The 20,643-nt window shown below is 40.1% G+C and overlaps 2 protein-coding genes across 9 annotated transcripts in view; one reads left to right on the plus strand and one right to left on the minus strand.

Annotated features, from left to right (window-relative positions):
- The window catches only part of ARMC2 (armadillo repeat containing 2), a 98,306-nt gene extending 80,324 nt beyond the window's left edge, over window positions 1–17,982 (plus strand). The window contains exon 19 of one of the 2 annotated variants that reach the window (XM_061623552.1): window positions 17,477–17,982. The gene's annotated coding sequence lies outside the window, so the exon portion shown is untranslated. Of the gene's footprint in view, window positions 1–15,434; window positions 17,419–17,476 lie in introns of those variants that run through there. The other variant, XM_061623553.1, reaches the window with a different exon arrangement.
- Window positions 1–20,643, minus strand: part of SESN1 (sestrin 1) — a 67,919-nt gene that overhangs the window by 8,716 nt on the left and 38,560 nt on the right. For 6 of the 7 annotated variants that reach the window (XM_061623562.1, XM_061623561.1, XM_061623565.1 and 3 more), the window contains exons 2-6: window positions 9,453–9,518; window positions 8,379–8,579; window positions 6,191–6,373; window positions 4,188–4,427; window positions 1,128–1,275 (exon numbers count right to left, since the gene is read on the minus strand). In XM_061623562.1, coding sequence (XP_061479546.1) covers window positions 1,128–1,275; window positions 4,188–4,427; window positions 6,191–6,373; window positions 8,379–8,579; window positions 9,453–9,518 — 838 coding nt within the window. Of the gene's footprint in view, window positions 1–1,127; window positions 1,276–4,187; window positions 4,428–6,190; window positions 6,374–8,378; window positions 8,580–9,452; window positions 9,519–20,618 lie in introns of all 7 variants that reach the window. The other variant, XM_061623566.1, reaches the window with a different exon arrangement.

Here is a 20,643-nt window from a genome sequence, read left to right on the forward strand (position 1 = left end):
CCAGAAGAAGCAGCTGAAGTCTTGACTCCTGTACATTCCTGCCTTTAGACACCAAGCGGCACTACTACCCATCTGATGGCATGCTACCTGAGGAAAACTGAATTGGATCCATCTGCTCTTGACATGACACTGCATTAACATAGTAATGTTAAGCTTTCTAAGCTTAAAATGACCTAGGAATCTAAAACAATTGCTGCATAATCTACAGAAAACAGTATCAACAATTAGTAGTAACACCCTGCTTCTAGTTTTTGTGGGAGTAGAAGGCAGGGTATAAACAGAACTTCAGACTGGATTAAAACATTAAGCATAGCCAAGGGAAGAAGTCTTTTATTTCAAGCACTACTTTGCCTGCATGCTTCCACCTAATTATGTGTACATGTTAATGGCAAGCAGTTCCTCATATTTAATGCAGTCTCAGTGTTGGTATGGCAATAATCCCAATATAGCAATGGGGTTGCCAGACTCACTCCTTATTGGGAGGCCATAAAGCTCCAGACTCATAGAAGTAACAAGCAGGGAGCAGCTACATACGCTCGGATGTAGTCCTGGTAGAAGCAACAATGGAAACAAAGTCCATACTGCTCCAAGGTAAAGTTCATGGCAATAGTGTTATGCGCAAGCAGACTGAAAATCTGCTTGCTGCTGGTTTTGTCTTTTTGTTTATTGTAAGTCATCTTGAGACAAATGAAATAAAAATGATACTACTCTAGCAGAAAGCGTTTTCTTCCACTGATAATCCTAGTTGACAGCCAGTAGAGAAAGGTCAATTTAATAAAGCAATAGAGGCACTGGCTAGGGCATACCGAAACACACATCCCTTGGTCATGCACCATCCTGCCTTTGTACATTTTTGTCTTGTGCAACTACCCAGATGAACTGATTGGCTTAGATTTTGAGTTATGAAGGCAATTAGTGTGTTTTTAAAATATAGTATTTAATTATTTATTTATTTATGACAGTAGAAACTTGCTGTGATCTGGAATTGTTGAAAGCATTTTAGTATTTAATTTGATAGGTAAAATTTAAAGCTACTTAGAGCTTTCATATTCAGTTGGTAATGCTATGACTTGTATTACAAGTTAAGATTGTTTTTTAAGATAAGTTAATTTTATCTGTGTTCCGACCTGAGCAACACACCAACATGCTTTCTCTCTTCTCCTTCTCAAAACGAGTGGCTTTTTCTTCTTGGCTGGCTTTAACTTCATTTCTGCATTCCTGTAGTTGCTTCATTTTTTCCATAAGTGCTTCTACTTCACAGAAAGGCTCTGTAGTCTTAAAGAAAAACAACAACATTCCAATGCATTGGGATGCAGTACTGACAGTATACAATGACAATGTTGTCACAGGTATATAACCGATTCTATTCTTGCCTCCCTGCTTTACCGCATTATATTCAATGTTAGAGAACTCTGTAAAGATAAGGTGGAAAGCCTAATTAAAACCAAGGGAATGTAAAATGGAGCTATTTGCCGCCTCAGCTACTTTAACTGTACTAACAAGGCAGTTGTACTCTATAGGCAGTTTCATAAATTATTGAACATCAAGCTTAAGGTCCCCAAATGATCAAGAAGACCAAATTTAAAGAATGTAATTCCTGAAAGTGATTTTTATATTTATATTTATACACACACACACACCATGGATTTTAAAAGGGAGGAATACCTGCGTTATTGCACATTATTATGCCTGTTGGTACCCTCAGTTTCATGGATATTCTATTTGCCTTAACAACATACTGCAGAATTAAGGCTATAATGCTGGTCTAGTGCTATACTTGCTCAATTTTATATGTCTTTGCTTTTTGGAACTTAAAAAATATATTTTTGCCGTTCAGTTTCCCTTGTTTTTGGTACAGGAGATACAAATGAGTCACATGTGTATTCGAATAATGCATTTCCAGGAGAGGCATGCTACAAGTGAGACATATTCCCCACTACTCTTAAGCCATGACATACCTATACCTTCATTTCTCCCACCTCTCTTACAAGACTCCCCTGTCCCTCCACTGCCCTCAGGAAACTTTAGAGCTTCGTCATCTGATGGATGACCTTAATCAAGAGCAGTTTCCAGGACGATCAGCCATTGTATCTTACTGGACCAGCTTGGCAGATTGGGAATGGGAAGCTCTGTGTTATAGAGGTTCTGCTCCTGAGTGCAGAGCCGGCTGCTTGGCAATCTTGACCTCATCAGTTACGTTGCAGAGTTGTATTTTGTCCCAAATGCTGTTTGAAGCTGTTAGGAATAAGCAGTAGGAGATTTGGAGCGTGGTGTTGCCAGTATGCATCCATACCCCAGCTATATTTCTCTTACAATTGGAGCAGGTGTGGCCATGCAAGCCCTGGACTCATGCCTGGACACAGCGGTGTCTGTGCGAGGGCCAGTAAGCTGAATTCTGACAACACAGGTCTTGCGGGTGGGTGGTTCCCATTTCACTAGCTTTGGCTGATGTGATAGCTACAGCAATGTCTGGGCAGGGATGCCTTCCTACAGTGACCCATCATCCATGCAAGCCTGAAGTGCATCCTATGCAGAGCAGCCCTTAAGGTTAGTCCAAAAAGTGCAGCTTATGCAAAATGCTGTCCAACTGAATGTGATCTTAAGTTCCTAAGAAATGCACATTTCAAAGATGGTGGCACATACTTCAAATGCCATTAAGAAACAAAAAGCCCATTAAATGCACACATTCACAACTGAGATGTTAAATCAGTAATGTTACAGAATAACTGTTGCCTTCTATGGAGGAAAAATATTAAATGTATTTATTCAGCAGATGGGGAAGGAGGGAATAGAACATTTGCTTTAATTATGAAAATTCTCTGTTTTTAATGTCTTCTACATCAACCAAGAGTATGAAAACTAGGTGACAGATAGAAAGTGGATGATGCACTGATTCAAGTGGATGATGCTAAATTTAATTTTTTAAGGACTTCACTGGGACTGCTTTTCACATATGATCATCATCAAAACCACACATATAGTATATGCCTTCTTGGGAGTTGCGTCATAGTAATGTTTGGAGATATGAAAACTGCAGTCTCAAAGCTAAAATATGCCTTGAAGTGAAGCAAGTATTTCTAGTAGCAGACGCCATACAAAGGTGCATCAGTCAAGCAGCCCTATATTTTTCACAGGCTTTTCTCTTTCTTCAAGTCATACTTCAAGATAGTGCACTACAGACTTTCAAAATGTTCATTATCAAAAGAAGAGTTAAATGCGCTCCTAACCCCTGCCCATGTTGTTCAAGTTTTTTTTAAAATGAAGCCAATTTTTTTTAATCTAATCCTAATTTATGTCCCCTCTGGAATCTGCACCTGCTCCATGGTAAGCCTGTTCTCACCTTAGGAACCTTATAATAATCCTCTGTGACACATCATTATCGACAAAGGCAAAAGTCACCAGCTACAGCTAAGCCATCAAATTAGTGAGTGTTTGAATTATTTGTCCTCAATTTTGGAAGATGCAGATTAGCTCCACTCCTTATATGGCAAATGTTATTTCCTGAATGGACACTGATATTTTCCATAGCAAGTGTGTATATTGTCCAATTGGGTTTCCCCAGATATGCTTATGTTCTTTCCTCATTGTGTTTTTGCTACAGAAAATACTGGTAAAGTCCACTAGTAAATATATGTGCTTCAGGAAATATGGAGCTGCTCTCCTGTGATGAAATCCAGCATTCTAGACCACATTAGAGTCACAATGAACTATAGTAATTTGTCCACAATCTTATGCAGTATTTATTTACCACGCCACTGATTTCTTAAGCCTTACTGCATATAGAAATTCTGTCCCAGACAGTGCTATGGGACCATATTTGGAAAAAGCAGCATAACCTAAATCCGTACCACAGTCCTGCTACCAGGTTCAAAAGGCAGATGGGGTTTAAATTCAGATATGCATCTCAACTTCCACATACTCAAATACTACACTTGCAATTTCCTTTAGCAGCTTACACTGCAGATCCTCTCCATTGATCTACAGTATCAATTTTGTATAAGCAACCACCCACCCATCAAAATGTTTACCTTACTCCACATCAGACTATGGAAAGTCACTGATTTGTATGCTCCAACTAACAAAAAAAACCAACCAAGTTTTTCAACTATACACATATTCCTCACTGCCAGTGGAGATGGAGGAAATACTTCTGTATACGACCTTTTAAATACATGCAAAATACTTACAGTAGTATTTCCAGCCGGGCCCTGCATTTCATACACCCTGTGGTTTCCATTTCTAATATCACAGATGCAATAGTCACTGACAGAAGGAGGCCTGAATGTGTGACCACCATCACAGTGAATTTCTGGGTTGATTCCACAGCCAAATGTGAAGGAGGCAAGTGAATGATAGTGTGTAAGGAGAACTACAGCGTGGATCAGTTCTGCCAGCGACCAACTATGTTCTTCAGTCTTTAGAAGTTGCTTCAGGGGAAAGAAGATTTATACATTTTCTTAGAAAACTTGCTTATTTACCTCACAAAGTTGATCATACAATACAAGACAGATTTTTCTAGCAGGATGGTATCCTTGTAAAATATAATCCTGCTAGTATTTCAAAAGGGTCCTACTAAATGGCCTGCTTACAAACAGATTTTCAATTAGGTGACTTCTTTATAGCTCTGTCTTATTTAGCAACTTTATACATTATATTGTTCATCCTATTATCAAGGTTCAAAGTAGTTTAGATAATTTTAAAACAAAAATGAGCAGTAGCTGTGAGAAATTAATGGTTAGGATTCTTCCCACTTTAGAAGTATTAGAAGACAGGACACTTTAGTAATTCATACAATAAAATGCCAGGGAATCGGTCATGAAAATGCATCCAAATAGGTACAGGTTTTATAATCCAGGCAGGAATGGTCTTTTCTAGCTTGGTATAATTAGAGCTAGTAAAAAAACAGAATTCAAGTTTCAAATTGTTTTGACAAATATAAGACCACATAAATAATCTCAGGGTTCGAAAAAGATAAATGCTTGGAAGTGGACTCCACAATGTCCCTAAATTACCCTTCAACATCAGGAGCTACATCACCGGCATGAATAATAGTTTAAGAAATGGTGCCCGTCCATTTGAGACCTGTACATCAAGTCTGTGAAGTACCTAGCACTATGTCATGCTCAATGAAAAAACAAAACTCCTGGTTTCCAAATAAGAATGTTGTTCAGCACAAACATTTAGAGTTTGTGTTTCTGTTAAGAGGATTTGAATGTTTTAGCATTTTGTGACAAAACATACTAACAAGTATTTTAAAAGGGAATTGATCAGTGATTCCCAGTCTGTGCAACTATGAAGACCCCTTTTTAACCTCAAAAAAATTCACAGACAATGCTAATTGTTGTAACTTTAGGCTCCTTTAATTGAGGAGGCAGTTGTCACTGGGAGTTAGGAGCCATCATCAACAGGCTGCTTTGGAGTGCATGGTCCCAATGAGAGCCTCCCAATGTCACAGCACAGCCACTCTCCCTTTGAGATGCTAGGCACAGTAGTCTGAGTCTGAAGTGCCCTTCCTCTTCTGTTTTCTCTTTCCCACCAACCAAGCCCCACCAGCTGAGCTCAAGTGCATGAGAAGGAGACTTTTCGTCATCCACCACTTTCAAGTTCTTACCTCTACTTCTGGTGGCATACCAAGCAAATGAAAAGACTGCACTGAAACACACAAAATCAGTGTGCTGCCCAGAGTGAGTCTTATCTCCCAGCCACTCAGTGGCACCTTGAAACACAGCACTACACAGCAGGATGTTGCACCACCGTTGGTTTGTTCACTAGTGGTGCTGGGATGAGGGAAGCTAGGCCCTCCTTGTTTGCATGCCCACAGTTGTGAGCTTTTCTTCAATGCACTGAGCTGGCAAAGGCTTCCCCCACCCCACTGGTCCACAGAGAAATTTTATTATTCTCCAGAAAGGTGGCTGATCAGCTCCCACCTCTCCAAGACCATGGATTCCTTGGGATATTTGTTGTACACCGCCCTGAGAGCTTGTTGCTATAGGGCAGTTTAGAAATGTAATTAATTAAATAAATAAATAAATAACTGCAGCTCCCAGGTTGGGAACCACTGGTATAGATTAAAAGACTACAGACCTTTAGAGAATTTCAAACCAGAAAAAAAAATAGTGGAGGATATTTACTTTATTCTTTATACATAGATAAATATTATTTATTTATTAATAAAAAACAAAATACTTACTTCAATATGCTCTTTGGTAATGAGCCATGGTCTGTGCGCCAAAATTTTATTTAATTCACCCAAATTCTGCAGTTTTTGAGGTGCATTCTCTAGACCATTCAGCCACTTAGGGTCTCCCCCAACTTGAAGAAAGTAATTGACATGGATGTTAACCAAGTAGGAACACTGATGCCTAGCTGCAGCCTGAAGAACCAATAAACAAAAAGAATGATCAAATTTAGAGATTCCCTGCAGGGAAGCTCCTTGACTAACAGGGCAAATATGAGTAACTAGAGTATACTGTAGTCAAGAATGTGAAACAAAGAACATGCCTTACTGTGTAGAAATGTTTATGTATTATGTTTGCTTAGTGGTTTATTTCTGCATATGCTTTGGATTTGGCAAAAGCAATACAACAAAGCAACTTTTATTTCTTTGTCATATACAAATGTATTCACTTTATAAGCAAGTTTACTCAGAATCCAGTCCCACTGATTTTAAATATCTTGGGTTGTATCCAATTAAGTTGTCCCATTCGGGCAAGGACTTCTGCTTGCCCAATGGAACCCTCTTTTCTTCCTACATGCCCCCTCCAAGTCTGCTCTGGAGGATTGGAGGAGCCCCAGAACAGATTTATAGGGTGTGGGGAGGGAGGGAGGGGAAATTTTATTGCACAAATGGAAGTCCTTGTGTGACCAGGATGACTTCTTTGGATACAACCCTTTAATTCCAGGTAAGATTGCTTGGGATTTGCAGCCCGATTTTTACTTGCATATATCATAAAGATAGTTTGGTTCTGCTATATTAGTCCCTCCAAGTCCTTTTATATATGAAAGCTAGAGAAACAGCTTGAACATTGTTTTCACAAAAGCCATCATTAGATGTTTCCTCCCACAACTGTAGATCTGTTCGTTAGACAGTTTTCCTGGAAAGCTGAAGCAATAATACTGGCACCTCAACATATAATCATAGATTATTTGGTTGCAAATAAGCAAGCTACAAATTATGTAGATATGCATGACGGGATCTCTTGACTTACTCATTTTTGGTTAAAATCAGCCACAGGGCCAAATCTGATTGGAGCAACACTGCTGGGAAAAGGTGTTTTTTAAACCTTTCCCCCCTAATGTTGTTTCACTAATCTAAATCCATCCCCTGAAACTGCCGTTAGCTCTGAACTGTGTTCATTTTGTTGGCTTATTTTTTTGGCAAATCCTATAAACAAAGTAATACAATTCCTTTCTAGGGAGGCCTGATAGTAGTTTGGGGAGGAGATTTAGATCACAGAAACCTTCTCTCCGGCACCACTGCTGCAATCAGATTTGTTGAAGACAAACAGAACTGCTAGAATCAGTAGCGGTCGCTGAGGGTGCTCACCGGACCTCCTGCTGCCCACATTGCTGCTGATTACAGGGAGGTAGAGGGGGAAGGCGAGGCAGTGTTGAGGTGCAAACACAGCAACAAAGCAAATCTGGTGCTCCCACCAGTGTATTTACATTGGGCCCTCCCCAAGCTCTCAGTAAGCAACAGTCACATAGGCAGCAGGAGATCAGGTGAGTGTTACTGCCCTACCATGATGACCACTACTGGCTAGAATAGCTTAAACAATCCCCTGCTATTCTAGCCATTCCACTGAAAATGTGTAATATAGACGACTTATTTGGAATAAGTCTTCTAGTCAAGGGAGATTGCTGAAAATTAGGTTCAGCACACTTGTTCCTCAATAACTGACCAACATTCATACAAATATTAAGAGATCTACCTTCTAAATCAGGGATATGCCTGATCTGTTGCCCAGATGTTGTTAGACTAGAACTTGCATCATCCCTGGCTGGCTGGAGTTGATGGGAGTTGGAATTCAACAACATCTGGGAGGACCACAGGTTAATCACCCCATTCTAAATGAAGTACGAATTCCTACAAAATTAACCAACTTAATTTATTTATTTAACATATACCCCTTAGTTCAATTTAGAATTTCCTGGCTGTGTACGGTCACATAAGCATAAAAAACAAAAGGAAGAAAAATTAAATTATTAAAACATACAAAAGATTTAAAAACATGCTTTTCTCCCAAACATTTTAGTCTGGTGCCAATGACATTGCACAGTCACCAAGCTTCCCTAAGTACAACCATACCCACTATAAAGAGAAACGTAAAAGCTCTACAAAAGGCTGCTAGTGCTTCCAATTTCATAGTTCAACCTACCATGATACCTATGTAGTGTCTATAGTGAAGAGGCAGTGGACCATCCATCTGCAACAGATAATGCTGAGTTTTTAAAAAGCTCTCCAAATACTGTGGGTGGAAAACCATCACTAGAGTAATGTTGTCCAAATGCCCTAAAGTTGTGAAAGACTCTGCAAACAAAGAATGCATTTGGGTATCTTCAGCGCTCACTTGGAGAATCTGTTTAAATTAGAAAAGGAATAGTAACACATTTTGTAAGAGATAAAGACATGACACCTATTATGAATATTTGTTAACAGCTAGCAGCTCCAAATCAAATCTTAATATACTAAATGAGATGCTACTCGTAACAGAAGGGCTTTAGTGAATCCTCAAATATGGCAAATAGTGTGCTGGAAATACACTTTAAGATAAATAGCGTAAAAAAACAAGACAAATAAGTGATGTCTCCAGAGGAGTGTCAGCCTTTTAATCAAATTTTAACTGACGTCTATAGACAGCATATATTTAGTGATGGGCAGTATGACAGACGATAAAGGGGCAACAGCAACACCCCAAAATACTGAGGACTATTTAGATACTTGCCTGTAGTAGGAAACATGGTTATGACTAAGCTTGGTGGTATGTTGACCTCAGTCACATCAATAAAGCCTCTTATTACCCTCTGAGTTTCATATCAGCCAGTGCATAGGCTTCGAAGTTCACTTGTTCATACACACACCCCACTCACTCTCACACACACCCAAAGCACTAAAAACAAGCTGGTTAATTAAATTTAAACAAACATACATGTCTACTACAATTAAGTGGCAAGTCAATCCATACTTAAACTAGTTAAGGTATCCAAACAATACTGGGCTTCTTAAGAAATGCTACTATAAATGTACCATTAAATACAAAAATTCCACACAGACATTGCTGTTTTCTGATTTGGCAGAATTCTTGCCAAACTCTCATGATGATTTACTGTGGTTATGTGTACAATGCTCTGCAGCTGTTCCTCAGCCAAAACTAGACTCTAAGAATCCCTCCTCCCCCTACAAAAATGCAACAAGTTCACTGTGTACTTGCAAAACAAAAGTCACCACGCACCTCCATCTCTGGGATGAATCTGCTTGGCCCTTGGCCCAGTGGTCTAGGGATTTTAATTCCAAGTTCCTAGAAAAGAAAGTTACATTATCTGAACTTTTAGCTATAAACATTTCAGCTGTGGCTTCAGGGGGAAAGAAAAAAAATTACAGTTGAAACAAACAAAACTGTCATTGTTGCAGGAGTGCAGTCTATGGACATTTTCTATCTGCGCTTCATAACAGCCACACTTGTTTACAGTATACCATACTGCTCCCATTAAAAACAATGAAACCTGGTTCATTGCAAACCTAGTTTTGCATAAAGAACTTGGCAAAATGTCCAGAACAAGGAGTTCAGTACACAGCTGCCAGTTGACTAATGTTAGTGACACTAAAGGCTTTTGAAGTACATCTGCACATCCGCAAACCAGAATATCGAATCTATCAGCATCTTTCAGGAAGCAACACAGCTGTAACCTTACTGAAGGTTTGTGCATGTGTCTCTCTGTGTGTGGCTATGCATATTAACCATAAAAGTACATGCAATTGTGTTTTAAATTTGCTATTTAAAAATGACAAAGTACAAGCAGTAATTTCTCAGGTTAAAGTTTAAAGCCAACTTGAAACACATCTACCACAAGACTTTTACTAAAAGAACGGAAACACTCCAATGCACAACTGAAATTCTACAGCCAGTTGACAATAGAAAGCATTTACGGAGAACCTCTTGGAGACCACAACAAACTACAAAATTAGCAAAAATCACCATATATTTTTACAATTAATGCCATTAAAAAACCCCACTTGTATACCCTACCAGGGCCAATTGTAGTTGCGTAGTGTGAATACATAGTCAAAAAGAATGGATTTTTTCACTTTGGCAAGTTCACCGTAAATACATAGTTCAGCTATTTTGTAATGTGGAAGCAGATCCAAACCAGCTATTAAACACCTTATATTGATGCCTCTCCCCCCCCCAGTTCACTTTACTATGAAACACAATTAGTGAAAGGCCACTTCACAAGTTTTTTTTCCTGGCACAGGAGTATCATCAGGAAGCAGCCTCCCTAATCTAGCACATAGTTCAGTGACTGGCCCGTTAAGCAATACCGGCTGGTACCAAATTAAAAGGCAAGAGGAATGTGTAGACAGAATTATTACAGTTGTAATGGAACTTGCAAGCAGTCTGTGTCAAAAGGAAAGGCTAGCTCTCAATTATACCTGAGAGAGGCTCTTCAGCAAAATTAGTTGCTGACAGATTTTTGTATTTGGCCCATTGGCAACTATTTTCAGGAACACCAATTACAAAATTTAATTGGCACTTGTAGTGTATTCACGAGCTCACTGACAATATAGGAAAAGCCTCTGGTTTTATTTAATAAGCTATAGTATATGAATGACTTTATAAGAAGGGAATTTTATTTTAAAAGTGGAACTGTCAAGTAAACCGTCAATTTATGGGAATGGCAGTACTAACACTGACAAATCATGCATTCAAATCATATTGGCAAATCTGGATTTCTACTTGCAGAATGGAATTCTAAATGGAGTATTTCTGGTAAGGGGAAAAATATAAGTTACAAATATTGGCAAATTACCCCTATCTGTGCCAGGGTGGTTTAATACAGACCTTCAAGAAAGGCCAGTTATTTCTTGTCCTGGGCATTTTGCACTGATAAAATAAAAGCTATAAAAATGGAAAACAGAAAACATTTCTATGCAACACTTTAATTTATCTGAAGCCCATGAATGCAATGGTTATTTGAGAAGAGACACATGTGGCAACACTGCCTGCAGAGCGTATGCTGTAGGTAGCAGCAGCAGCTGGCATAGGCAGCTGCCAGGGTCCACCAGTGACTATTACAGCATTAATTATTGAAAATAGATTGAAAATAGCAGCAACTCATAAACATACAAACAGTGTATACATCCAAGAGTTCCACCTCATACCATTATGCCTTATTAGGAAAATCTAATACTATTCTTAAATAAGCCTTGTCCTCAGAAAAACAATCATTTAGCCAGTCTCCAACTTATTAAATCAAACTCAACTTTAACCTCTGAGAAGAATGAAAAACCAAAACACACGAGGGATGTATCCTCTATATCTGCAATGCTGATTAAAGTTTATCCAATTTTTCATATATAAGCCTTGCCCTTTGTCCTTGCTTTATCCTAAAATAAGTTAGTTTTGCCACAACAGCATATTCCCAGACTTTTTCATACCAATCAGTTTAAGAGGATACAGCAGCATTTTTCGTATGGGAATCAAGTAGCTCCTCTGCTTCAATCAGCGCTGCATAGTCCCTGGGCATCACACTGTCGGATATTTAATACTGTGGCTAGCCACTGAGATGCCATATTGCCAGAGGCAGTATGCCTCTAAATTCACTAATAGGCAAAAAACCTTGTGGTTTAAGAACATACCTATAGCCAACAGATATTTCTATCAAACTTTAAAAAGCAGGGAAATTGGGCAGCTCTAGGGAATGCACCAGGGGAGCAGGAGACCTGACCTCCTCTCTGAGATATTGTACTGCCTGCCCTACAAAGTTGTCAAAATGCAAACACCATTTGGGTTGGTCTTTCACAGTCCAATCCACTTGCTGTGTAGCTTGGAAGGCACATGTTACCAAATTCTTCCAAGCTACACAGGAAGTGGATTGGACTGTGAAAGACCAACCCAAAGTGTGTTTGCATTTTGCCAAATTTGTAGGGCAGTTCAATATCTCAGAGAGAAGGTCAGGTCTCCTGCTCCCCTGGTGCATTCACTATAGCTGCCCAATTTCCCTGCTTTTAAAAGTTTGATAGAAATATCTGTGGGCTATAGGTATGTTCTTAAACCACAAGGTTTTTTTGCCTATTAGTGAATTTTTCTGCTTGTTAAACCCGGAGGTAAGAAATGGAATCCTTTGCAAGTTTGCTGAGAATGGATTGATCATTTTCATGCTTATTGAGTTCAGTGGGATTTACTCCCCTGCAATCATGCTTAGGATAGGTGAAAATGACCACAGGGGATGGGGAGGGGAGGAGGAGGGAGGGGAGGAAGGGCAGAGGGAAGGAAGGGGATGGGAGGAGAAGGACAAGTTTGATCATTTGCATGTTTATTGAGTTCAGTGGGATTTACTCTTGCACAACCATGCTTAGGAAAAGTAAAACTGACCGGGGGGGATGGAGGGATGGAGTGGGCAGGGGAGAAGGAAGAGGGGAGGGGAGGGGGAAGGGAGAGAGGAGGGGAAGAAGGGGAAAGGCAGGTCTGATCATTTTCATGCTTATTGAGTTCAATGGGATTTACTCCTATGCAGTCATGGCTAGGATAGGTAAAACTGACCATGGGGGAGAAGGAGGGGGGAAGGAGCAGATTGGAGGGGGCAAAGGAAGGGGGAGGGGAGTGCAGGTTTGATCATTTGCATGCTTATAGAGTTCAATGGCGTTTACTCCCGTGCAATCATGCTTAAAATAGGTAAAACTGACCATGGGGAGGAGGAAGGGGAGGGGGAAGGGGATATTTATTTATTTATTTATTTATTTATTAGATTTGTTAGACGCCCATCTGGCAGAGGTTAATCTGCCACTCTGGGCGACGTACAACAAAATACAATACAATCCACATAAAAACAATTCAAAAAGCAAACAGTATAAAATTTAAAAACTTATTAAACCCCTACGGAACTACCCTCTGCCACCCTAACCCCTTTCCCAAGCCTGGTTAAAGAGCCAGGTTTTCAAGGCCCAAAGAAAGCATAACAAGGAAGGGGCCTGACGGAGGTCAGTTGGCAAAGAATTCCAAAGTGAGGGAGCCACTACTGAAAAAGCTCTGGACCGTGTCCTCCCCAATCTCGCTGCTTTTGTTGGGGGAATAAGAAGCGAACCATTCAAGGACGATCTTGTAAGCCGGTGCCCCGGTGCGAGTGGAGGCGACTCTTTAGGTAGCCAGCCTCATGGAGCGTCTTGAAAGTTAAAGCCAGGATCTTATATTTGGCCCTAGCAACCACCGGTAGCCAGTGCAGTTCCTTAAGTACTGGGGTAATGTGATCACAGTGGCGGCAGCCCTTAATCAGGCGAGCCGCCGCATTCTGCACTAGCTGCAGCTTACGGACCATTCTCCAGGGAAGACCCACATATAACACATTACAATAGTCCAGCTGGGACAGAACCAGAGCATGTACCACATTAGGGAGCAGGTGGCTCGGGAGGTAAGGGTGTATCCTACGAATGAGGTGAAGGGAGGGGATAGGAGGGAGAAGGGAGGGTGGGTTTGATCATTTGCATACTTTTTGAGTTCAGTGGGATTTATTTCTGTGCAATCATGTTTGAAAATGGAAATGGACTGCCTTCAAGTTAATCTTGACTTATGGCAACCCTATGAATAGGGTTTTTGTGGTAAACGGTGTTCACAGGTGGTTTTACCATTGCCTTCCTCTGAGGCTGAGAGGCAGTGACTGGCCCAAGGTCACCCAGTGAGCTTCATGGATGTGTGGGGATTCAAACCCTGGTCTCCCAGGTTGTAGTCCAATACTGACCTGGGGGAGGGGCAGGGAAGGGAGGAGGAGGGGGAGAGGAGGCGATTGGGTGGGTGGGCACTGGGCAGAAGGGAAGCCCCTTTCCTTTTCAAAAGGAAAACATTCTGAACAGTATCATTGCTTTTCAGGGTTTCCCCCACCTTTTTATTCTACAGCAGGCACATGTAGCCTTCCACCCAAATTTAAACCAAAGCTGTTCCTGGCCACATCCACACCAGGCCTTTATTTCACTTTGGACAGTCATGGCTTCTCTCAAAGAATTCTGGGAAGTGTAGTTAGTGAAGGGTTCTGAGGGTTGCTAGGGGACACCCTGTTCCCCTCACAGACTTTCAATCAGTGCGGCTGACTGTTAAACCACTCTGGCCACTGAAGCTCTGTCAGTGGAATAGGAGTCTCCTCTCAGCACCCTTCACAAACTACACTTCCCAGGATTCTTTGGGGGAAGCCATGACTATCTCAAGTAAAATCAAAGTCTGGCGTGGGTGTGGACCCCTTATTAGCCAAGCCCAGCAGCTGTGAGTCTGGTTTTTAGAACCCTGAGAGTTGGTTCTTGCTGAGCATTCCTGACACTATCATTGGGTTCAAGCCAACATTTCTTAAATTAATTAAAAATCAGCCAGGCATTTTTTTTAACTTTTAAACTCCAGAAGATGAAAGTCAGAGTATGGGGCAGGATCAGTAATAGGATTACAGGTCCTCTGTGAACATGGCTGATTTTTAATGAATTTCAACAGATTATGAGAACTCTGACAGAAAAAAGTCCAAAAGGGCTTTCAGGCTTTTTTCTCTCTTTTTAGACTTTGAACTCTTGATTCTCTCTGACTGTTTTGTGTATCGCCATGAAAATTTACAGGGTTGTTAAGCAAGCGTTTCTGAGTTCAGGACTATAAGTTTTGTACGGTTTTGTTTTGAAATGAGCTTATGGGAAGCATCAGAATGGCATGGGGTATTTTCAATTTAACAGTGTGGAATGTGAAAAATCCACCCTGGGTATAGTATACAGCCACTCCAGTGGCTGTATAATACCAGCTGCTGGGAGAACGCTGTTGCACTCAATTCATCTGAATGCCAGCTGCCCATAGGCATCTTGTTGGCCGCTGTCAGAACAGAATGCTGGATTAGATGGGCCTTTGGCAAGGCTCTTCGTATGCCACCAAATATTCCTGCTGAAGTAGCAGGGGCAATTGGTGGTTGCAGCAGCAGCCTCACCATCAGGGAGCCCAAGTAGCAATGGCAAGGGAGCAGACAGGACAGTGGGCATCCATTTGGTTCTGGATGAGAACTGGTGGTGACATGATCACTATTCCAAAGGGCCACTGGTGCTTGTTGCCAGCCCTGGTAGCAGATGCATGGATGGTACTTTGTGGCTTGAATGGGGAGCGTGATGGAGGCTCTTTACTCCTTTGAATTATCTATTCTTAGTTCCTAGCACACAAAAATAACAGCAATCTTATTTTTTTCTATTCCATTTCGTCCCCCAGGTTGAAAAAACAAGCTCTAAAAGATATCATGAAGAGCAATGAAGTCTGTGGCCAGCATCAGATATGCAACATTTTGTTAAGCCCTGTTCTGACCAAAGTTCCTAATCTTTTCTGTCTCATCTCCCCCACCACCCTGTTACACAGAGAAACAGAGAGCTAACCACTGTAGAGGCAAGGCCACAAAGAAAACAGCTGAAATGTGCATGTCTTGCTCTGTGCCTCATCTTCCCTACCATTTCTTTTTTTAAAAAACCTGTCGTTCAGATATATTTTTTTCAAGTGTCCTCTTCAAGCTTTCCGTATCATCTTTAAACTGATGACAACTAACTATACTCCTCTACCCAGGAACTCTTTCTCTTTACCCAAGTCCACTTCTCCAATTCCCTGTCTGATATTTCTGCTAGGATGTTCCATCATCATTTCAGACTCAATAAAGACCCAAACCAAACTTCTCATCTTTCATCCCTCTCCTCCCTAGCCCTTCTCTCCTCACTTGTTCTCTATTTCCATTGGCAGTGTCACCATCCATCCTATGTAGCAAGCATTCAAACTTGACTAAATTGGGACTCCTCTCTCACCCTATGTTCATTCACTTCACCAAGTCTCTCAATTTACAATATTGCAAAAATACTAAGCCCTCTTTTCTGCCCCTTTGGAGAAAACTAGTTCATGCCCTGATTATCTCCCACTCATGACTACTATAGCCTTCTGTCCGATATTCCATTGTCTCTCCTCTAAATCATTCATCTATCTTGTCAGACTGACCGCATGATAGCACTCTTTAAATCCCTACACTGGTTTTCTGCCCATTCCTGGATCCAGCACACACATCTCACCCCTAGCTATAATGACCTCCATAGCCTTGTCCTCTCATCTCTCTACCTCATCATCTTCAACTGCTTCCTCAAATTTCTTGCCCTTTCTTTCTTGCTGTCCCTTATGCCTGGGAAATGCCATCTTTATTTCCTATAAATCCCTCCTCAAAAACCAACTTTCCCATGAAGCCTTTGGCATAGTTGCCCACACCCCACTGTAATTATATCCAAACATGTAATGGAAATAGATGTATATTCTTCCTCTGTGTATCCCTTTCTCCCTTATCTCATCAAGTCAAATTTTAGATTGTGGGTTCCTTGGGGCAAGGAACCTCTCCTTGTATATTGCAGTTTCAATAATACTAATGTTGCCAGGTAGCTAACCTTTCCTGATTCAGGTAGATACAGAGAACGCCAGATGGCAGAAGATTTAAAATAGTCAGTTATTTTTAGTGTCTAAAGAAGCATTTCATATTATGCTTCCACATTATAAAATATCCTTGCTAATGTGTTCACATTATAAAAGGTGACATATATATTTGGAGGAGTCATCCCCTTTTTTTGTGTCTGGACTGCAGTGTTTAGGAGTGTGGACTGTGCTAAGGTTTAGTTTGTGTGTGTGAAGTCCCCACTCATCTCAGTAAGTACCATGCCACACTGATGAGTTATATGGCTAAAAGGGAGATTATTCCACTACCCCCCCCCGAAGCTTACTTAAACCTAATAAATGCTGATGCCGCCATCACTCAAGAAATGAGCTTGGATAGACAGGCTGGGTGGGTCAGGTGAGTGGAAGTCAGAATGGGACTTTTAACAGCCCTGCTTTTTTGCGGGGGGGGGATGGGACACAAAGGCCTCACTGAATAAAAAGGCAAAGCAATGGATTTCCACCAAGTTCTCTCCTCTTAGCACCAGAATCAGGACAAAGGTTTTCTAAAAATTTATTAAATGTATGTTCTGCACTTCCTCCCAAAAGGAGCCCACACTATATATGTTAATTGGCTTACCAATCCTAGGATGTCTATGTTATCACAATTGTTATGTAATTAACAGTGGCAGTTCACAAAACTATTATCTGTATTTTGTGCATTTCATTTCCCTCTGACCTTTCTGTTTACAATCCCTTCTCCAACCACATGTGTAACTCAGGATAATACTTAAAGCATATGCTGAAGTGGACTGCAGCCCACAGTGGTTTATGCCATAATAAATGTGTTTGTCTTGAAGGTGCCAGAAGACTGCTTTCATCACAGCTGAAGATAGGTTGACCAGAGAAAGTTGCAACATCCAGCTGAGAATTTTACTACCGATAAACATTTCAAATCCATTATATACAACTATGTTTGTTTTAAAATCTAAACTGGTTCTTTGCTCCAGGCTGAGATCTGGTTCTGACACATGAAAAAGAAGGACGCTACATAACTTAAAGATCACTTCCTCCTTCATTTCAACTGAGAAAGACCACTAGGATAGTTCTCTATAGCTACCCAATGCAAGCAGCAATGGCGCACAGAGGAATGTCTTCTGTGCAGCCTCATGTTGTTGGAACTTTCTTCCTTTAGAAGTTCACCCACTATCAACCATTTTCTATAGTAACATGCAGGATGTTTTGGTTTGTTTTTTTAAAAAAATATTTTCAAAATACTGTTCTACCGAGTGTCAAAAAAACCTATGTATGAGAGACATGATTCCTGACCATTTTGCTTCTTTAATTCCCAAGTTATTAAAGTTACTTACAGATTGATTTGTATTTATGTTGCATATCAGTACTTGGAAAGTCACACAAATTCTGGAGCTCTAATTATATTTAACTTAAAAAAAGGAAGCAATAGAAGGAAAGATACAATAAAGGGGAATCAACAGTCTCTAAAAACACTTGGAATAGAGTGTCAGTTTGCCACAAAATCTACGTCAACTCTACAAGACTTATCAGAAGTCTTACTCACTTACTCTTACTCACTTGTTTCAAGATTCACGTCTTCTAACATTAAAACTGATTGACTATGGACCAAATAGTAGAAGATTTTAAAGACCAGTCTTTTGGTCTTGTACATGATGTAAAATGAAAACGCAAAATTGACCACAATTTTTGTTATACCCTTAAGGACCTATCACAACTTTTTAAATATTTAGTCCAACCCTGCTTATGTTATATTGCTTTTTTCCTGTTCAGTATACAAACAGCACCAGATCTTTATGACCACAAAATGATAAACTTTACACATACACCAAAAATACCTTCGAAGAAGAAATAAAATTCATCACATGCATGCCAAGAGAAAAAAACCTGGAGCCAAACTAGTTTGGTGTTAGAACCTCCTATGGAGAAAGTTCTCTATAGGTAGAACTTTCTAGTTCTCTTGTTCGCATTTCAGTTCAAAAATAATCTGCGGTTTATTAAAACCACAGTGCTGCACCTCTTTAGTTACATGAGAGCAAGTTAAAACCTCCATGCCTATCTCAAATGTCACTTGAAGACAATAACTCACTGATCCTGACACTGCTAATGCCAGTTACCAGTCATACTTAATGCAATGACTGGCATCCCATTCCAGGTTATTTTGACATCTCTAAGCAAACTGATACACACTCAAAACTAGACTTCATGTTTTCCTTCCAACTTGAAACAATAACTGTAGCAACTCCTAGAAAGATATCTAGCCTCATAAGCATACTTTATTTTTTCCCTCCTGTGAATAAGGCACAGCTCTTGTAATTACGGTCTAATAAGGTAGATAATCCATAAGCTTCTCTTTGCTTAGTCAGAGATGTTATCCACATATATTGTTTCAATGGTAGCCTAGACTGAAAAACATCATGATTCATAACTGGCAATATAAAACACTTTAGATGTTTATATTCCTTGCCAATTATTTAAAATTTTGGCACGATGCCTTCAGAGGAAACTTTTTAGAAACTGAATATTGCAGGTGCTGCATATCAATTTTAAACATTCCAATAAAGTTGAGATACAAATCAGACATTTAATTTATTCCTTTTTATAATTATACTGTCAAAATTGTATTGTAATTCAAGTAAATGCAACATATAATTTACTACATTTTATCTTTAGTTTTCAGAATGTCTTTACCAATAATAAACATATACAGTACTTTTAGTTAACAAAAACACTAAGAGATCGTTGTGATGTCTCCAAGGTTTTTTCTCATATGAAAAAAAAGCAGGAGACTGGAAAACTCCAGTACTGAAGACTGTTGTTCAGACTGATTTGTGGTTTGACATGTAGTTCCACATTTAATTTCTCCATCAATACATTTACTAAGTTTCCCCCACATTATTCCAGTTACACCAGAATTCTAACCACAAGAAAAAGGAACTTGAACTGCCCTTTTATACTTATGGAAGATAGTTTTGAAAAAGCTATGCATAATGTGATTACAATTGTTTTTCATTTGTTAAGGGACTTTGTGTTAGACTAAGTGATTGGAGCTTGAGAGGCTAATACGGAGTAGCCGATGTAGTACCCTCTCCAGTTGTTGTTGGACTTCAACTTCCATTAGCCCCAGCCCTTGTGGTCAATAGGCAGGGATAAAATAGAAATGAACTGCCTTCAAGTTGATCCCAACTTATGGTGACCCTATGAATACGGTTTTCACGGTAAGCGGTATTCAGAGGTGGTTATTGCCTCCCTCAGGCTGAGACTGAGGCAGTGACTGGCCCAAGGTCACCCAGTGAGCTTCATAGCTGTGCGGGGATTCGAACCCTGGTCTCCCAGGTCGTAGTCCAACATATTTTAGTCCAGCAGATTTTAATCCAGAAACATCAGGAGAACACCACCTTGGCTACCCATGAGCTAGTATCACAGTTTTTGTGCTTCTCTAGAATGTGCACATTAAAAAAATCAGCTTTATCAAAAAAAGCATGGATAGTTCCCAAAATAAAGCTACAGAAGGCTTTCAATGGAGAAATATTGCCATCTGTGAGTAAACCGTGCTACTTTTTCAGCCTACAAATAAAGCAAGGAGCCAAATCACTGGAGTGCATGGAATGTGAGTCTGCCAACAATATATTCAGTATTTTTATACTGAAAAACTGAGCATTAAAATTGACTGCAATACTTTAGACATCAGTTTTGAAGCACACTGAACAACTTTGAAAGATAATGACACTTAAAAAGCTGTCCTTCACTCAATACAGTTGCCTTTGCAGGTCTGTTGAAACTACCGAAGATCTTTTCCAAGTTTCTTATTCTTTGTTAGGTTCTTAATAAACAGTATGACTAGAGGAGGCTTCCAGGAACAAGCCAAAATGACAACGTGTGAAATTCAAAAGCAAACCTAAGCAATATTATAATGCTTCCAGCATCTGCCCCAAGACACTATTCTTCCCGCGGCTTTCCCTGACCCACCCTAAGAATAAGCAACGGAGAGACT

This window comes from Rhineura floridana, chromosome 4, assembly GCF_030035675.1.
Source record: "Rhineura floridana isolate rRhiFlo1 chromosome 4, rRhiFlo1.hap2, whole genome shotgun sequence".
Lineage (NCBI taxonomy): Eukaryota > Metazoa > Chordata > Lepidosauria > Squamata > Rhineuridae > Rhineura > Rhineura floridana.